Consider the following 19,769-nt stretch of genomic DNA (forward strand, 5'->3'; position numbering starts at 1 on the left):
GAAACAGCGTAAAACACCTCTTTGAACCCTTCTTAATACCTCAGCAGTTAAATAAAACCATTTAAAACCATATTCCAGAACCGGTCCAAATTTCGTAATTTCACACATACTATAGACTTACTACTCGACCGTCAGAGGCCGTCGCAAAAAAATTCAAATAAAGGCTAAAAACAACCTAAAACACCTCCTAGAACACTTATTAATACCTCAACCATTCAATAAAACCATTTAAAACCATATTCCAGAACTGGTCCAAATTTGTTAATTTCACACATACTATAGCCTTACTACTCCACCATCGGAGGTTGTCAGAAAAATTTTGAAAAAACACTAGAAACAGTGTAAAACACCTCTTATTTCCCTTCTTAATACCTCAGCAGTTAAATAAAACCATTTAAAACCATATTCCAGAACCGGTCCAAATTTGGTAATTTCACACATACTATAGCCTTAGTACTCGACCATCAGAGGTTGTAGGAAAACTTTTTTAAAAACACTAGAAACAACCTAAAAACGCTCCTAGAACCCTTCTTAATGGTTCAGCAGTTAAATAAGACCATTTAAAACCATATTCCAGAACCGGTCCAAATTTGGTAATTTCACACATACTGTATAGCCTTACTACTCGACTATCGGAGGTTGTCAGAAAATTTTTTAAAAAACACTAGAAACAGCGTAAATCACCTCTTGGAACCCTTCTTAATACCTCAGCAGTTAAATAAAACCATTTAAAACCATATTCCAGAACCGGTCCAAATTTGGTAATTTCACACATACTATAGCCTTACTACTCGACCATCAGAGGCCGTCGCAAAAAAATTCAAATAAAGGCCAAAAACAACCTAAAACACCTCCTAGAACACTTATTAATACCTCAGCAGTTAAATAAAACCATTTAAAACCATATTTCAGAACTGGTCCAAATTTGGTAATTTCACACATACTTTCACACAGCCTTACTACTCAACCATCAGAGGTTGTCGGAAAACTTTTTTAAAAACACTAGAAACAACCTAAAAACGCTCCTAGAACCCTTCTTAATGGTTCAGCAGTTAAATAAAACCATTTAAAACCATATTCCAGAACTGGTCCAAATTTGGTAATTTCACACATACTATAGCCTTACTACTCAACCATCTGAGGTTGTCGGAAAACTTTTTTTAAAACACTAGAAACAACCTTAAAACTTTCCTAGTACCCTTCTTAATGGTTCAGCAGTTAAATAAAACCATTAAAAACCATATTCCAGAACCGGTCCAAATTTGGTAATTTCACACATACTATAGCCTTACTACTCGACCATCGGAGGCGTTTGGACCAAACCTGACTTTTCAGGGGTTAGTTATTCAATCCTTGATGCTTATTTGTTTGACTTTAGAAATAAATTTTCAAAGCCTTATTAAAATTATAGTATTTGTACCTTTCCAGTTACTTAAGAAGAAAGAAACAGAAAAACACACAGATGAAGTTTATTAATTTTTTACAAAAAAAAAAAAAATCTGTGTCCATGGTGATGTGGGCGGTCCACTGCAGCTTCTTCTGTGATTGGTCAGAAGGTGATGATGATGGTGTGGATGGTCTGGGGTGTCTTCATTCTTATGTGGAGTCCATTTCACTTCCAGGGTTCACAGAAGGTTCATGTAGGTGTTTTTATTCAATATTTTTTCATCAAAGTACATTTAAACAATAATAACAACAATTGTATGTTTTAGCTTCATGTTTTTGAATATTGTTAAAGACTGAGACGTAAATGTTTCACAACTGGAGGTTAATGTCATGACAGAATATGAACAAATGGAGTCAAAACTTGATGAAATACTGTTTAATCCAGTCAGATCTCATCAGACAGTATTAATGGAACTGACTGTTCACTTCATAAACATTAAACACAACTTCATAAACAACATTTGTGTTGCAGCAAATCCACAATTTAAGGCAATGCATGGATGTAACCTTGTATTTTATAATTCCAAACTATGGAACAGTCTGCCTGAGGACCTGAGGTCCGCTGCCAGTGTTCATATTTTTAAAAGTAAACTTCAAACTTATCTTTTTAGTCTAGCTTTTAATTAAACCCTTACTGTAAACTTTACTTTGTTGCTTGTATTTTTATTTGCAACCGCGGGACAGTGGGGGGTTTTGTTGTGAAGCACTTTGTGCTACATGTACCATATATGAAAAGTGCTATAGAAATAAAGTTTGATTGATTAATTGAATGTAAAAGATGGAAGATTTAACCCATAAAGACCCAGCACTACTGCAGTGTCAGTTCCAAGTGAAACTGTCTCTCTCTCTCTCTCTCTCTCTCTCTCTCTCTCTCTCTATATATATATATATATATATATATATATATATATATATATACACACACACATATATATATATATATATATATATATATACACACACACACATATATATATATATATATATATATATATATATATATATATATATATATATACATACATATATAAATATGACTTTTCTGAAGTGATTTATCACCATTTATTACCCCCCTACCCCTGAAAGGGAGGCAAGGGGTGTTGTTTTTGGTTTGTTTGTTTGTTTGTTTGTTAACACTCTAGCGGAAAAACTATTGGTTGAATTCAGACCAAATTGGGTTTATAGATCACCAGTGACACAGAATAGATCTGATTATATTTTGGGAAAAATAGGTCAAAGTTTCCATTTTTTATGCATTTTTTTTACAACCCCCCCCCCCCCCCTTTTATTTATTTATTTAGTTTTGTTTTGTTTTTTTTACTTATAAGGGGAAAATTTTCACACGTCTATAGCAGCAAAACTAGTGGTTGAATTCATACCAAATTTGGTTTGTAGATTACTAATGACCCAGAATAGATGTGGTTACATTTTGAGAAAAGTAGGTCAAAGTTCAAATTTTTTATGAATTTTACATTTTTCCCTCATTTACTTATAATGGGCAAAATTTTACATGTCTTTAGCAGCAAAACTATTGGTTGAATTCATACCAAATTGGGTTTATAGATTGCCAGTGATGCAGAATAGATGTGATTCAATTTTGTGAAAAATAGGTCAAAGTTTCCATTTTTTAATGCATTTTTAATGCCCCCCCCCCCCCTTTCTTTATAATGGGCAAAATGTCCTATGTCAGCTGTTGGTTGAATTCATACCAAACTGGGTTTATAGATTGCCAGTGACCCACAATAGATCTCATTACATTTTTGGAAAAGTAGGTCAAAGTTTCAATTTTATTTTTGAATTTGTTTTATTTCAACATTTTTTGTATTTTTCCGATGTATAAAAGCAGCTTTTTCAGACATAAGTTAACTGATATTTATTCTCAGTGGGAGCGATTTTATTTAAACCCAGGATATGATTAAAGATCCAAACCTTTCGAGCCTTTGTGTTCAGTGTGAAATGGTTTCAATAGCTTCATGGATTTACCTGAGCTGTATTTAATGTGTGAAGTGGAAAACGTGAAAAGGCTTAAAAAAAAAAAAAAAAAAAAAAAAAAAGGTAAGTGACGGCCAATACAAGCCAAAAGGTCACAACCTCAAAAAATGGGCTCAAACATCCTGTCTGTGGATGTTGTAAAGAGTTTTTTTCTTCAGATCCTGGTCCTGACTTGGATAAAACTGCAGAAAAACCTGCTTAGAAGAGGCTGTTATCGACAAGGTGAAGGGCCATCCGCCAACACTCCGCAGACACAACCTCTAAATAATAAAAAATACAAAAACAGAAAGTGATGATACCGATAGTGACGCATGAAAATGGCATTTTCTCATAGGGATAGTTCATCATAGTGTGTTACAGATCTCACAGATGTTATTTTTCTATTTAAATGTTTACTTTTTAAATCATTTTTCTATTAAAAAATAAAAATAACAAAGCAAATATGCTGTTATTTCAACATTGTGGTCTTGCATTTTAAACAGCGCCACATTGTTAAGTCAATTTACAGTTTTATTTTCTCAAAACAATAGAAATACATACTTTCTACAAACAAATCTGGTTTTCTTTACATACTCTGCCCTTAAAAACTACAGCTATATTTAATTTAAACGTTAACACACAAAAAAATGTTTTCGAATAAAAAACTTTGCATTGTATTTTCACTTATAGTGTTTTTATGTTGCAATTTTAAACCTTTTTGGTGTTAATTCCACTGTCATTTTTTACAGTGTACTAAAATCTGTATCTTTAACATCAAACGGTGCTTTGTTTTCAGTAGTAAAGCTATGTTGTGTTGTATAGATTCAAATGTGCGTCCTCTCCGTTTAAAAATAAATAAATAAAAAGAAAGAAAATAGAAAGAAAAAAGACAGAAAAGTGTTTTTTCAGCCTGGTAGTGCCTTTAGTTTATAGTTACAGGCTTTACAGCAAATACATACAATGACTTTACACCAGAGCGAGGTCAACAGAAGCAATACTTTAGGCAATATATTAATATATTCACATCGAACACAGCTGCAGCCTGGGACTGTGGATTTACAGCCCAGGAAATGAACAGAAATGGCATCTTTTTATCTCACAGTTTACACAAATGTCCATCTTTGTCCGGTCGGTTCATGTGCACACAAACACTTGGTTTTATTTCTATACTTAAAGGACCAGAATAATGAGCGGTAACACAAGAAGAATACGAGGAAAAAGAACTCTGTTTGTAACCACAGATATTTTGTATGGAAGAGGATCAAGGCCACTGGAAAAAATACAAAATAATAAGGTCAGTATATGTTTTTTATTGTTATTCTGAGAAAAAATAAATAAATTTTAGAATTCAGGGTTTTTTTCCTCAGAATTCTGACTTTTTTCTCAAAATTCTGAGTTTAATCTCAGAATTCTGACTTTTTTTCTCAGAATCCTGACTTTTTCTCAGAATTCAGAATTTTTTCTCACAATTCTGCCTTTTTTTCCTCAGAATTCTGCCTTTTTTTTTTTTTTTTTTTAAGAATTTTGACTTTTTTTTTCTCTCAGAATTCTGACTGTAATAGAATTCTGACTTTTTTTTCCCTCAGAATTCTGACTTTTTTCTCAAAATTCTGATTTTAATCTCAGAATTCTGACTTTTTTTCTCATAATCTGACTTTAATCTCAGAATTCTGACTTTTTTCTCAGGATTCTACCTTTTTTTCCTCAGAATTTTTCCTTTTTTCTCAGAATTGCCTTTTTTCTCAGAATTCTCTCTTTTTTTTCTTAGAATTCTGACTGTAATTTCATTCTGACTTTTTTTCTCAGAATTCTGACTTTGATCTCAGAATTCGGGCTTTTTTTTTTTCTCAGAATTCTGACTGTAATAGAATTCTGACTTTTTTTCTCAGATCTGACTTTAATCTCAGAATTCTGATTTTTTTTTTTTTTTTCTCAGAATTCTGATTTTTTTTTCCTCAGAATTCTGACTTTAATCTCAGAATTCTGACATTTTTTCTCAGGATTCTGCCTTTTTTTTCCTCAGAATTTTGCCTTTTTTTCTCAGAATTCTGCCTTTTTTCTCAGAATTCTGACTTTTTTTTTTCTTAGAATTCTGACTGTAATTTAATTCTGACTTTTTTTTCTCAGAATTCTGATTTTGATCTCAGAATTCTGACTTTTTTTTCTCAGAATTCTGACTGTAATCTCAGAATTCTGATTTTTTTTTTCTAACTTTTTTTCCCCACTTTTTCTTTTTTTTTTCCCCAATGGCCCTAATCCTTTTCCATACATCTTGTACTGGAATCATCTAATTTTAGAGTAATTTTCTGTTTTTGAGTAAAATTCACCATCTTGTCATCACTGACCTTTTAGGAATCATTAAAAACAAACAAACAAAAAAAATCCATCCAAAACTGTCATAATAAATCTGAAGCTGCTGTTAATAAAGCTTCATAAACTGAAACCAGGGGAAAAAATGCCAAAATACTGGAATTTAAAGTAATTAATACATCATGTACGGCAGCTTTACACTTCTACTGTTATTATTCCAGATGCAAAGTCTGCCTGGAAAACATGCTTTATGTCGATTCTAATGACAAATATTCAATCTCGATGGAAAAATACTGAAATAAGCCTTAAAATTTGTCAGGTTTTTGCTGTTTTTCTACTTCTTCAAGGTTTATGAACAACCCAACAAAAAATAATAAAGTACATGACCTCGATGTGCACAGTCCTGAAAATGATTAAAAAAAAAAAAAAAAAAAAAATCAATTTCTCCAAACTACAATGGACACAAAAAAAAAAAAAAAAACACAAGTGGTCATCACTCAGAGGACAGCTTTTCATTCACTAATTGCTCGTTTGATTCCTGATCTGTGTCCTTGAGCAAGATAAGAAAGTTTTGATGAAATACAAGTTGAAAAAAAACCCAAACAAACCATAATAATAATAACAGCTTCGGAGGAAAACAAACATATAACTCAGTCTGGATAAATGTTTGGGTGTTATTTGCAGGAGCGACAAGGATCAAGGAAATGATAAATAAACCAAATAAACCACTCATTATTTGTCACTAAGTGCAACAGTCGCTTAATCAGTTTTTTGGACATGAGAGTTGGTGTACTGATAGAAAAAGTAAACATGAATGAGTCCAATAATCTAATACTAATGTGTGTGTCTGCAGCATTTACAGAATTAATACAGAAAAAAAACAGAAATACGCCTCATTAACCCTTAAAGACCTAAAAGAATCGACTGATCTAAAATATTTAATAACTTCTGATCCAATAATTGTGTCAATACATGTAAATAATTGGTGTAAAATACAGTTTATCGTCTTTTCATGGTCATCAGATATGACCCATTTGGACGTTCGGAGGCTCCGTAGTTACCGTGGAAACACCGTCATCTTCTGCAGCAGTAGTCGCTTTTCCATTGGACATCTGCGCAAAACTTTGCTAAATTTGCTAAATGGCGAAAAAACAGAAGTGTTCCATTAAATCACAAATGCGAGGATTTGTTTATTTATTATCGCGAGACGACACGAGAAGTCATTCCATAAACATGGTGATGAACCAAGTTTCTAACAGTTTTGGATTTTTCATTCTAGTTTAGTTTTATTTAGTTTTGATTTTTTTTTCTCTAATTCAGTTAGTTTTAATTCGTTTTTAGAGCAGGTTTGCTAGTTTTTATTAGTTTTCTTTTTTTTTTAATGCTTAGTTTTAGTATTAATTTTAGTTTTGTCGTCTCTTCTTCTCTGTCGTCGTATTCAAATAAATCCCAGACAGGACTCTGCTGCTTTCTCCAACTTTAGTCTCCATGTTTCCAGGTAGAGTGGGGACCAGAAGACAACTGGAAACCACAAGTGACGGACCGTTAAATATCATATGGTGCCAGCAGAGAAAATTGCATGAGGGAAATAAATCAATTTCATATCAATCCGACATTGACAAAGACGAAAACAAAGGGAATTTTATCCAGAATTTTTATCCGTTTTAGTTAGTTTTGTAAACACACAATACAATTTCAGTTAGTTATCGCTGTTTGCTTTTAATTATAGTTTTTATTTATTTCAGTTAACGAAAATGTTTTTTCAATTCTAGTTTTCGTCATTTCGTTAGTTTTCGTTAACGATAACAACCTTGGCTCAGAGGGTCCGTAGTTACCATGGAAACACTGTCATTTTCTACATCATTAATCATTTTTCCATCGGACATCTGCGCAAAACTGTACAGATATTTACTAAATATCGAAAAAACAGAAGTGCGTAATGTCGGTTTTTCCATTAAATCATAAATGCAAGGATTTGTTTATGTTTTATCGCAAGATGACACGAGAAGTCGTTCCATAAACACGGCGACGAACGTAAATATGGTGTTGATTTACAGATATATTCATTATCATTATTATTATTATATATTACCTCTCTATCCTGTACTAAAATCAGACGTAGTTTACCACCAGTAGAGTGAGAATGTGTGAGTGAATGAATAATGGATGAATAATAATGTAAAGCACTTTGGGTGCCTTGAAAAGTGCTGTAGAAAACTAATCTATTATTATAATCAGGGTGTGATTTGCCAAAAAAACAGAGGAAGGCATGTTTTTTGGTTTTTTTTTGTCGGAGTGCGGGGGGGGGGGGGGGGGGGGGGGGGCAGCAATTATATACATGGGGGTGCGGTCCATAACTAATGTAACTAACGCTGGTGTGAAACGAAAGTGAAACTTGACATACTTTCAACATCCAACTCCTGGTTCCTTCTAACCTGTATCCACTGGACACACAAACACTGGGCCATGAATTTGTCACGTTCACCCCCCCACCCCACCCCCCACCCTTTATGGTACCTTAGTGGATGGGGACGTTCACAAATTCTGAGACTTCCGACAGTTCGGTTCAAGTGAACATTAGTGTCAGTGGTGTAGGATACAGGTGGAAGAAAACTGTCACAGTTGGTTGCCCCCCCCCCCCCCCCCCAAAGATGAACTTCATTGAGCAGAAGTATGGATTTAAAAACCAGAGGGGGGGTTTGATTCCCCCCATACCACCCAACAAGTCACACCCTGATTGTAATCCAATATTAAATTAAAAATGCTTCCGTTTCCTGGTGTGTCCACACAGACTGCACCACGTCTGTGTTAAACTCTTCATCGGTGCATCCTAGTTCTAACGTTACCGGCAGAAGTTAGTACGTTATCAGTTCAGGACTTTTATTACGTTGTTGGTCAGATATTACGTTATTGGGTAACTACATTTTAATAATGGCAAATTTATGACATTATTGGTCGTTATTATGTTATCGGCTGTTATTACATTATTACATTATTGGCTGTTATTACGTTATCGGCTGTTATTACATTATCGATTGTTATGTTATCGGCTGTTATTACATTATTACGTTATTGGCTGTTATCACATTATCGGCTGTTATTAAATTATCGTCCATTATTACATTATTGGCTGTTATTACGTTATCGGCTGTTATTAGGTTATTGGCTGTTATTACATTATTACGTTATTGACTGTTATTACATTATCGGCTGTTATTAAATTATTACGTTATCGGCTGTTATTACGTTATTGGCTGTTATCACATTATGGGCTTCTACAGATCTGCAGCTGCACACACATTATTATTAAAAAAATCATAAAAACTAAACTCCAAACTCCAGTCTGCATTGTCCTTGACCTTTGCCCCCTGCTGGACAGAGTGGGTCCTTGTAAGTATAGAACACACCCATGCCTGCACACACACACACTCATTCTGCTGTCGGACACTTGTGTGTCCTCTGCTCCCTTCACTTCAGTCACACCAGTTGTCCCAGTATGGCAGGATCCAGCTCCCACTAAATGCTCCCTTTATTAAAAGTCCATAGGCCTGGCATGAACGCCACACAGTGGGCCGGTGTGTGTGTGTGTGTGTGTGTGTGTGTGTGTGTGTCCGCTGAGTTGAAGAGCAGTTGTCGTTGACAGCTGCATGGGAGCAGGAGAGAGAGAGAGAGAGAGAGAGAGAGAGAGAGAGAGAGAGAGAGAGAGAGAGAGAGAGAGAGAGAGAGAGCGTGAGTCAGTCCAGTTCTTCAAATAGCCTCAGTGCTTCCCCTCACTCATCGCAGACCCCTCCTCTCCGTGGTGTGAAGTAAACATTTCTCTTGTTGACACAGTCATCGACATGTTTCAGAATCTGCTCCAGCTCACTGTGGTCCAGAACACCCCGGTCCGGTCCGGTCTGGTCCGGTCCGGTCCGCTGGGTTCTGAGTGGAGTCTCATTATGAAAGTATCCGTCTTCACTTGAACAGCAGGATTAAAGCTCCGACAAAAGACTAATCTGAACAGAAGACGTCGCAGGAAACCCCCACATGTGGTTTTTCCAAGTGTACATTTGTCACAAAGAAACATTCAATGAGGTTTTTGGATCTGTAAATGAAAAATGAAGGAATCTCCTGCAGGACCTGGTAGTTTTTGTGGCTGAAATTCTATTAAAATAAGCTCCAAGTATCAAAATTCTGTTTACTTTGGTTGAATTTCTGACAGTTTTATGTGTGTTTTCATGAAGTTTTCATCTCTGCTACCGCTGTTTAGTCTGAAAATATTTAAAAAAATCTCCTTTACAAACTAATTCAACATGTCATTTTACTGGAACGTAAGTTTTGTGTAGTTTGCATTGTCTAATTTTCCAACAGAACTGGAACACAGATCAGATTTGTCACTAAGCAACACTAACAGGAATATGATGGAATTTTAATGTAGTTTTTTGGATCTGTAGATGGAAAATGAAGGAATCTCTTTATTTTATTGCAGGACCTGTTTGTTTTTGTGGCTGAAATTATTTTAAAATAAGCTCAAAATATCAAAATTCTGTTTAATTTGGTTGAATTTTCATGCAATCCTCATCTCTGCTACTTCTGTATAGCCTGGAAATGTATAAAAAAAAAATCTAATTTAAAAACTAATTTAACATGACATTTTACTGAAATTTGATCTTTTTGTTCCAGTGTTGCTTATTTTTCCAACAGAACTGGAACACAAATCAGATTTCTCACTGTCTGTGGCTGAATTTATGATATAAACCTTTTTTAAAAATCTAAATTCAGTTTGCTTTGGTTGATTTTCTGACAGTTTATGTGTATTTTTAATGTTTAATGTCTAAAAAAATCTCCTTTACAAACTAATTCAACATGCCATTTTACTGGAACGTCATAGTTTTGTGTAGTTTGCGTTGTCTAATTTTCCAACAGAACTGGAACACAAATAACATTTGTCACTAAGCAACATTAACAGGAATATGATGGAATTTTAATTTGGTTTTTTGGATCTGTAGATGAAAAATAAAGGAATCTCCTTATTTTACTGCAGGACCTGGTTGTTTTTGTGGCTGAAATTATTTTAAAATAAGCTTAAAGTATCACAATTCTGTTTCATTTGGTTGATTTTCTGACAGTTTTATATGTATTTTCATGCAGTTTTCATCTCTGCTACTTCTGTCGAGTCTGGAAATCTAAAAAATCTTCTTTAAAAACTAATTTAACGTGTAAGTTCACAGTAGCTTCAGATTTTTTTCCTAGTTTTGGGGGATCTGTCGATGAAAAATGAAGGAATCTCTTTATTTTATTGCAGGACCTGGTTGTTTTTGTGGCTTAAATTATTTTAAAATAAGCTTAAAATATGAAAATTCTGTTTAATTTGGTTGAATTTTCATGCAATCCTCATCTCTGCTACTTCTGTATAGCCTGGAAATATATTTTTTAAAAATCTAATTTAAAAACTAATTTAACATGACATTTTACTGAAATTTGATCTGGTTGTTCCAGTGTCGCTTATTTTTCCAACAGAACTGGAACACAAATCAGATTTCTCACTGTCTGTGGCTGAATTTATGATATAAACCTTTTTTAAAAATCTAAATTCAGTCTATTTTGGCTGAATTTCTGACAGCTTTATGTGTATTTTTAATGTTTAATGCCTAAAAAAATCTCCTTTAAAAACTAATTCAACATGACGTTTACTGGAACTTCATAGTTCTGTGTAGTTTGCGTTGTCTAATTCTCCAACAGAACTGGAACACAAATCAGATTTGTTACTAAGCAACACTAACAGGAATATGATGGAATTTTAATTTGGTTTTTCAGATCTATAGATGAAAAATAAAGGAATCTCCTTATTTTACTGCAGGACCTGGTTGTTTTTGTGGCTGAAATTATTTTAAAATAAGCTTAAAGTATCACAATTCTGTTTAATTTGGTTGAATTTCTGACAGTTTTATGTGTGTTTTCATGAAGTTTTCATCTCTGCTACTTCTGTTTAGTCTGAAAATATGAAAAAAATCTCCTTTAAACACTATTTAAACATGACATTTTACTGGAACTTCATAGTTTTGTGTTGTTTGCGTTTCCTATTTTCCCAACAGAACTGGAACACAAATCCGAAGCTCCAAATACTGACTAATCTGAACAGAAGATGACACAGGAAACATCCAGACGTCATTTTTCCAAGTGTAGATTTGTTACTAAGCAACATTAAAAGGAATATGATGGAATTTTAATGTAGTCTTTCGGCTCTGTAGATGAAAAATGAAGGAATCTCCTTATTTTACTGCAGGACCTGGTTGTTTTTGTGGCTTAAATTCTATCAAAATAAGCTCAAAGCATCAAAATTCTGTTTAATTTGGATGAATTTCTGACAGTTTATGTGTATTATTAAAGTTTAATGTCAAAAAAATCTCCTTTAAAACTAATTTAATATGACATTTTACTGAAATTTGATCTTTTTGTTCCAGTGTCGCCTATTTTTCCAACAGAACTGGAACACAAATCAGATTTTTCACTGTTTATGGCTTAATTTATGATATAAATCTTTGTTAAAAATCAAAATTTAATCTATTTTGCCTGAATTTCTGACAGTTTATGTGTATTTTTAATGTTTAATGTCTAAAAAATACTAATTCAACATGCAAGTTCACAGTGACTTCAGATTTTTTCCTTTTGAACTGAAGTGAAAATCAGATTTTTCAGTGTTTGAGATGAAAAATGAATATTAAATAAAAGAAACAGATGAAGTTATTTTCTCGTCTGAACAGAAGACGATGCAGGAAACCTCCAGATGGAATTTTTACCGAGTGCAGATTTCACATTAAACAGCACTAAAGGGAATCTGATGGAAATTTAATTCAGTTTTTGGGATTTTTAGACAAAAGATCATGAAAATGTTATTTCAAGAAATCTTACCAAGATAATTTTCACTTGTTCCATTGGCAGATTTTTTTGCTTGAATTAAGCAAAATATCTTAAATTAAGCAAAAAAAAAAAATTCTTGAATTAAGCAAAAGAAAACCTTGAATAAAGCCAAAAAAAAAAAAAAAATCTTACATTAAGCAAAAAAAAATAAAAAAAAATATTGAATTAAGCAAAAAAAAAGAAGAAAAAAACTTGAATTAAGCAAAATCTTAAATGAAGCAAAAAAAAATAAAAAATCTTGAATTAAGCAAAAAAACTCAATTAAGCAAAAAATCTTGAATTAAGTGAAAAAAAATGAATTTAGAAAAAAAAAACTTGAATAAAGTAAAATAAATAAATAAATAAATAAATTAAGCAAAAAAAAACTTGAATCAAGCAAAAAAAAAAAAAGATTAAAGCAAAAACTCTTAAATGAAGCAAAAAATCTTGAATTAAGCAAAAAAAAATTAATTGTGCAAAAAATCTTGAATTAAGCAAAAAAAACAAACATTGAATAAAGCAAAAAAAAAATCTTAAAAAAAGCAAAAAAAAAAAAAATCTTGAATTAAGCAAAACAAATTGAATAAAGCAAAAAATCTTGAATTAAGCAAAAAATTATCTTGAATTAAGTAAAAAACTTGAATAAAACAAAAAATCTGGAATGAAGCAAAAAAAAAAAAGTGTTGAATTAAGAAAAAAAAAAAAAAAAACAAGAATTAAGCAAAAAAAAAATCTGCCAGTGGAACAAGTTAAAATTATCTTGGTCAGATTTGTTGAAATCAGATTTTCCGGCTCTATTGTCTGTAAATCAGTTTTTATATCGAAGTGAAAAGTTCCTCTTCAGGTGGTTCTGTCTGATTTTCAGTGTGATCAGATATTTGGACTAGAACTGAGACAGATCCACTTGGTCAGAGTTAGATGTTTGCAGTGTTTTGCCTTTAGATACAGATGCTTTTCCTTCTCTGAGCCAGAATCGATGCAGGGGTTCGAGTTGTTTAAAGACGTCACATAATGTGGGAGGAGGTGGACTAAAGGCAGAGTCCTTTGGAGTCGAATGCTGAGCTGAAATTAATTTGTGACATTAAATAGAAGTGGATCGAACCTTTGTGAACGTCGTATGAACCTGCGTCGGCTGCAACAACAGAACACAAAAGCTTTACATTTGTTTGTGCAGAGACGTGACACGGAAATCCAACTTCATGAAGAGATTTTCTAAAGGACTGACTCTTAGTTTTGCATTTTCTTTGTCCGTGCTCTTCCTGATGCTGTGGTTTTTTGTCATTTCGTATTTTAAATCAATTGAAAATACTACGACGCATCTAAACGTTCCTGAATTCCTGACAGTTTGTTCGTGTCAGTGTCATTTCCATCTGCTCAGTATTTTGCATGTATGAATTTTCTGTTTTATAAAAACACTGACCCTCCTGTCTGGTCTGGACGTCTAAAAAATCTACTGATAAAACAAATTTAACATCAGTTTATTGTATATCATGTATATTTTTGGGTTTTCTAAGTTCCAGTGTTGCCTTTTTTCCGACAGAAGTCACTGTTTGTGTCTGAAATTCTGATATAAAAACAAAATTCAGTTTATTTTGGCTGAACTTGTTTTGACAATTTGAAGTGTATTTTTAATGCCATTTCCATCTCTGCTATTCCTGTCTGGTCTGGACGTTCAAAAAGTCTCCTTTCAAACTAATTTCACATTACAGTTTACTGTATATAATGTATATTTCTATATGTATTCCACTTATTTCCAACAGAACTGGAACACAAATCAGATTTTTGCAGCTTAATTTGATATAGACCTTTTTAAAAACCAAAACTCAGTCTATTTTGGCTGAATTTCTGACAGTTTATTTGTATTTTTAATGTTTAATGTCTAAAAATCTCTTTTAAAAACTAACTGAACATGTAAGTTCACAGTAAATTCAGACTTTTTGCCTTTAGAACTGGAGTGCAAATGACATTTTTCAGTGTTTGTGGTTTAATTTCTCATATAAACCTTAGTAAAATCAGCTGAAAGCAACAAATTTCTGCTTGTTTTAGCTGAATTTCTGACAATTTTATACGTATTTTTAATGTTATTTCCATTCCTGTTACTGCTGCCTAGTCTAGACATCTAAAAAATATACATTAAAAACAAATTTAGTATCTATTTACTGTATATAATCGAGATTTTTTTGGTCTTCTAAGTTCCAGTGTGGCCTGTTTTCCAACAGAAGTCACTATCTGTGCCTTAAATTTTGATATAAAACCAAAATTCTATTTGATTTGGTTGAATTTCTTTCTGTTTTATGTGTATTTCTAATACCATTTCCATCTCTGCTACTCCTGTCTGGTCTGGATGTCTAAAAAGTCTCTTTTAAAACAAATTTCACATTAAAATGTACTGTACATAATGTATATGCTTTGGTTTTCTCCATTCCAGTGTTGCCTGTTTTTACAGAAGTCCTTGTTTGTGTCTTAAATTCTGATATAAAAAACAAAATTCTGTTTATTTTGGCTGAATTTTTGACAATTTTTTAAGTGTTTTTAATGCTATTTCCATTCCTGTTTCTGCTGTCTAGTCTGGACATCTAAAAAATATCCTTTCAAACTAATTTCACATTAAATTTTATTATATATAATGTACATTTTTTGGGTTTTCTAAGTTCCAGTGCTGCCTGTGTTTCCTTCATGCCTGATAGAAGCTAAAAGAACCAAAACTCTGGTTATTTTGGCTGAATTTCTGACAATTTTAGATGTATTTTAATGTCATTCCCATTCCTGCTACTGCAGGCCACTGTTTGTGGCTTAAACTCTGATAGAAAACTAAAATTCTGTTGATTTTGGCTGAATTTCTGACAATTTATACATATTTTTAATGCTATTCCCATTCCTGCTACTTCTGTCTAGTCTGGACGTCTAAAAAAAAATCTTATTTAAAAAAAAATTCACATTAAAATTTACCATGTATAATGTATATTTTTGGGTTTTCCAAGTTCCAGTGTTGCCTGTTTTTACAGAATTCCCTGTTTGTGTCTTAAATTCTGATATAAAAACAAAATTCTGTTGATTTGGTTGAATTTCTGACAGTGTTATATGTTTTTTTAATGCTATTCTCATTCCTGCTACTGTTGTCTAGTCTGGATGTCTAAAAAAAGTCTTCTTTTAAAACAAAATTCATATTAAAATGTACTGTATATAATGTATATTTTTTGGGTTTTCTAAGTTCCAGTGCTGCCTGTGTTTCCTTCATGCCTGATAGAAGCTAAAAGAACCAAAATTCTATGTATTTTGGCTGAATTTCTGATGATCTTACATGTATTTTAATGTCGTTCCCATTCCTGCTACTCCTGCCTAGTCTGGACATCTAAAAAAATCTTTAAAAACAAAATTCACATTAAAATGCATTGTATATAATGTACATTTTTGGTTTTCTGCGTTCCAGTGTTGCTTGTGTTTCCTACTGAACTCATCGTTTGTGTCTTCATATCTGACAGAAGCTAAAAGAACCAAAACTGTTCTGAATTGTCCTGAACTTCCAGAGTTTTGAGGTGGGTGTAAACTGGAGTGTGTGAATTCCTGCCTCGGCTGTGTGCTAAATCCTTCCTCCTCCTCCTCCTCCAAACACTCGGCCCGTCCTCCAGCCATAACACTCCCAGTGTTTGCAGTCCAGTTGTCCTTCAAGTGCTCGTCTTTTGGAGTTTGACAACATGTGTCTCTGTCCGTCTGTCCCCTCAGACTTCTCCCTCTGTTTTTTTTTTTTCCAGTTTAGGAATGTTGTCCCTTTCCGTTACAGAAGCACAAAGACTCTGTTCCGTCTTCGTCCACATCCGTCCTGATCAGATCCTCCGTCCTCTTCGTCTCTTCTGTGCCGGTCCACGCCGGCTCGGTGTCCTCTGGGTTTGGGTTCAGCTCAGCAGGGCTGCGCTGCTGCTGCTGCTGCTGCTGCTGCTGCTGCACAGGCTGCCGCCGTAACGCAGAGCTGCAAGCAGACCACAAGGCGTTACAGCACAAAAAACAAAGGCCCTCCGTCACTCTGTCCATCAGTCAGTCAGTCAGTTCCCCTCAAAACAACAGCAGCAGAGCAACAGAGCAGAGGAGCGAAGGAAAGAGGCGACAGCCAAAGAATGGAGGCAACAAGGCTCAGAACCAGTACAAGTCCTTGCTCTTATCCTGCGTCTGGAGACCTGAGAGGGGAAACAAAGGGCAAAGAAAAGAAAAGGGGGAAAAAGCAAAGAAAAGGCAGATTAGAAAAGAGGTGCAAACAGCCCCGAGGCAGAGGAGGATGAAAGGCAGAAAAACAGAAACAGCAGCAGGAAAAGCAGGTGGACAGCTGGTGTCTGATAGGCAGGTCTGTTTCAGACCGCTGCTGGGAAGCTGATCTGAGGCGGGAAAACATCCTGATTTAATTCCACTTTTCAACCATCACAACAGGATGACGCTGCCAAGACAGTGTGTGGACGTTCCAGACCAGGGTGTCCAGCTCATTTCCTCCAGAGGCCGAATTCAGCCCAATGAAACCACCAGTAAAGTAACAGCATCAAAACATACAGTCGTGGAAAAAATGATCAGACCAGCCCTTATTTTCTTCAGTTTCTTGTTCATTTTAATGCCTGGTCCAAATAAAGGTCCATTTGTTTGGACAAATATAATGAGAACAACAAAAACAGCTCATAATAGTTTAAGTTAAGAGCTGGAAAAAATCTAAATCTTACCAAGTGTATTTTTCTCATTTCTAGTCCAAAATCAATCAAACAAATTTTATTTATATAGCGCCAAATCATAACAAAAGTTATCTCATGACACTTTCCATATCGAGTTGGTCGAAACCAGACTCTGAGAACGGATTTTTTTTTTTTTTTTTTTTTTTAGAAAATCTTATTTCAAGAAATCTTACCAAGATAATTTTTAGTTGTTCCACTGGCAGATTTTTTTCCTCATTTACCTCTGCCAGGAGGTATTGTGATCACTTTGCTTTGCGTGTTTGTTTGTTTGTTTGTTTGTTTGTTTGTTTGTTTGTTAGCAACTTTACAGGAAAACTATTCCAACCATCTTTCCCAAATCTTCCCCACAGATAGGCCTAGGCCCTGGGACCAACCCAGTACATTTTGGGCCAAGTAGGACAAAGTTTAAGGTCACAGTAAGGTCACAACATCTACAATTTTTCCATCTGTCATCATTGAGCAATTTTCAAAAATTCATAAAAAAATTGAAACGACTCCGATTAGCCTCCAATTTGATCCACCTGTAGCTTAGAACAATCTCTTGTATCTGGAACTAAATCGTCCACATCCACTGTGGAATGTGGGCTCTGTGGACATTTACATTTAACACTGAAAATCCCATTTACCACATTTTTCATTAGAACTCAACAAATATTGATGTGAATTGAATCTAATTGGACAGACACATGACTGGTACCAAGCTTCAACTGTCTCTGCTGTATGGAACAACCTGGAAACTGTTGAATTTAAACAGAAATCATCGATCCACACATGCACACTGTTCAGGGTGCTTGGTGGAGGTTTGTGTTCTCTGAACACTTTTTTCTTAATTCAAGCAAAAAAATCTGCCAATTGAACAAGTAAAAATTATCTTGGCAAGATTTATTGAAATCAGATTTTCCAGATCTATTGTCTAAAAATCAGTTCTTATATCTCACTGAAAAGTTCCCCTTTAGGTGATTCTGTGTTACCTCCACCAAGGTTCTGTTTTTGCCAGCGTTGGTTTGTCTGTCTGTCTGTGTGTGTGTCTGTCTGTGTGTCTGTCTGTCTGTGTGTCTGTCTGTGTGTCTGTCTGTCTGTCTGTGTGTCTGTCTGTGTGTCTGTCTGTCTGTGTGTCTGTGTGTCTGTGTGTCTGTCTGTCTGTGTGTCTGTGTGTCTGTCTGTCTGTCTGTGTGTCTGTCTGTGTGTCTGTCTGTGTGTGTGTCTGTCTGTGTGTGTGTCTGTCTGTGTGTCTGTGTGTCTGTGTGTCTGTCTGTCTGTGTGTCTGTCTGTGTGTCTGTCTGTGTGTCTGTCTGTGTGTCTGTCTGTCTGTGTGTCTGTCTGTCTGTCTGTGTGTCTGTCTGTCTGTGTGTCTGTCTGTGTGTCTGTCTGTCTGTGTGTCTGTCTGTGTGTCTGTCTGTCTGTCTGTGTGTCTGTCTGTCTGTCTGTCTGTCTGTGTGCAAGATAACTCAAAAAGTTATGGACGGATTTGGATGAAAATTTCAGGAAATGTTGATACTGGCACCAGGAACAAATGATTAAATTTTGGTGGTGATTGGAGGGGGGGGGGGGGGGGGGGGGGGGCACTGATCTGCCTCGGCGGAGGTCTGCACTCTCCGAGTGCTTTTCTAGTTTTCAGTGTGATGAGATATTTGGAACAGAAATGAGAAAAATACACTTCAGTGTAATTCTTGCACTTCACATATTCACCCTGCAGGTCAGATTGGACTGTTCCGTGGGCCGGTTTGGCCCCTGGGCCGCATGTTTGACACCCCTGTTCTAGACAAAAACACTGCAGGACAGACTTAAAAACAGGGAAACCTGACCATAAAGTGGTGGAAAAAGTGTGTGTTCACCTCATGTAGTGATACATTATATCAAAGGTGTCAAACATGTGGCCCAGGGACCAAACCTGGCCCTTGGAATGAATGTGGGAAACACAAAAATTACACTTAACAGTCGTTTCAGTAAAGACCTGGATGCTCTGCTCCACTGAAAACTTTCTGAACACCCTTAAAAGTTTACAAAAAATCTCAAATATTAACATGAAATATTTGCAGAGAAATCTTTTTTTGTGCTTTAACAGGTGTGGCTGCATCAGACAGACACGAAAAATGTACAATACTTCTTCTTTTTTTTTTTTTTTTTTTTTTTTGATAAGTCAAACAACCTGGCTGTAGATTTTTGTTCTGAATCAGGTTCTGCTTTGGGATGCTTTAAAAATGTAAAAAAAAAAAAAAAAAATTACATTTTTATATTTAAGAATTTTGAACTAAAATAAGAACAACTTCAACAATATTACGCCTCAGATTATTATTAACACGTTACTTGTATCACAATGGATCTAAAAATATTCAAAACATTAGTAACAGATAAAATATTGCTAAAATTGCACCTAATCATCTTTAGACATTTCATTTTGTTTGTTTTTGTTCAGGTGATTAACATTTGATTGTTAAAGGGTAGTTTGTAAAT

At 34.5% G+C, this 19,769-nt stretch overlaps 1 protein-coding gene across 1 annotated transcript in view; it reads right to left on the minus strand.

The window, feature by feature from the left end:
- Positions 1-16,359: 16,359 nt before the first annotated feature.
- Positions 16,360-19,769, minus strand: part of vgll2a (vestigial-like family member 2a) — a 28,389-nt gene continuing 24,979 nt past the window's right edge. The window contains exons 4-5 of the mRNA XM_030128244.1: positions 16,748-16,778; positions 16,360-16,573 (exon numbers count right to left, since the gene is read on the minus strand). Of these exons, the coding sequence (XP_029984104.1) occupies positions 16,360-16,573; positions 16,748-16,778 (245 nt within the window). The remainder of the gene's footprint in view (positions 16,574-16,747; positions 16,779-19,769) is intronic.

The sequence above is a fragment of the Sphaeramia orbicularis genome, chromosome 24 (assembly GCF_902148855.1).
Source record: "Sphaeramia orbicularis chromosome 24, fSphaOr1.1, whole genome shotgun sequence".
NCBI classification, from domain to species: Eukaryota; Metazoa; Chordata; class Actinopteri; order Kurtiformes; family Apogonidae; genus Sphaeramia; species Sphaeramia orbicularis.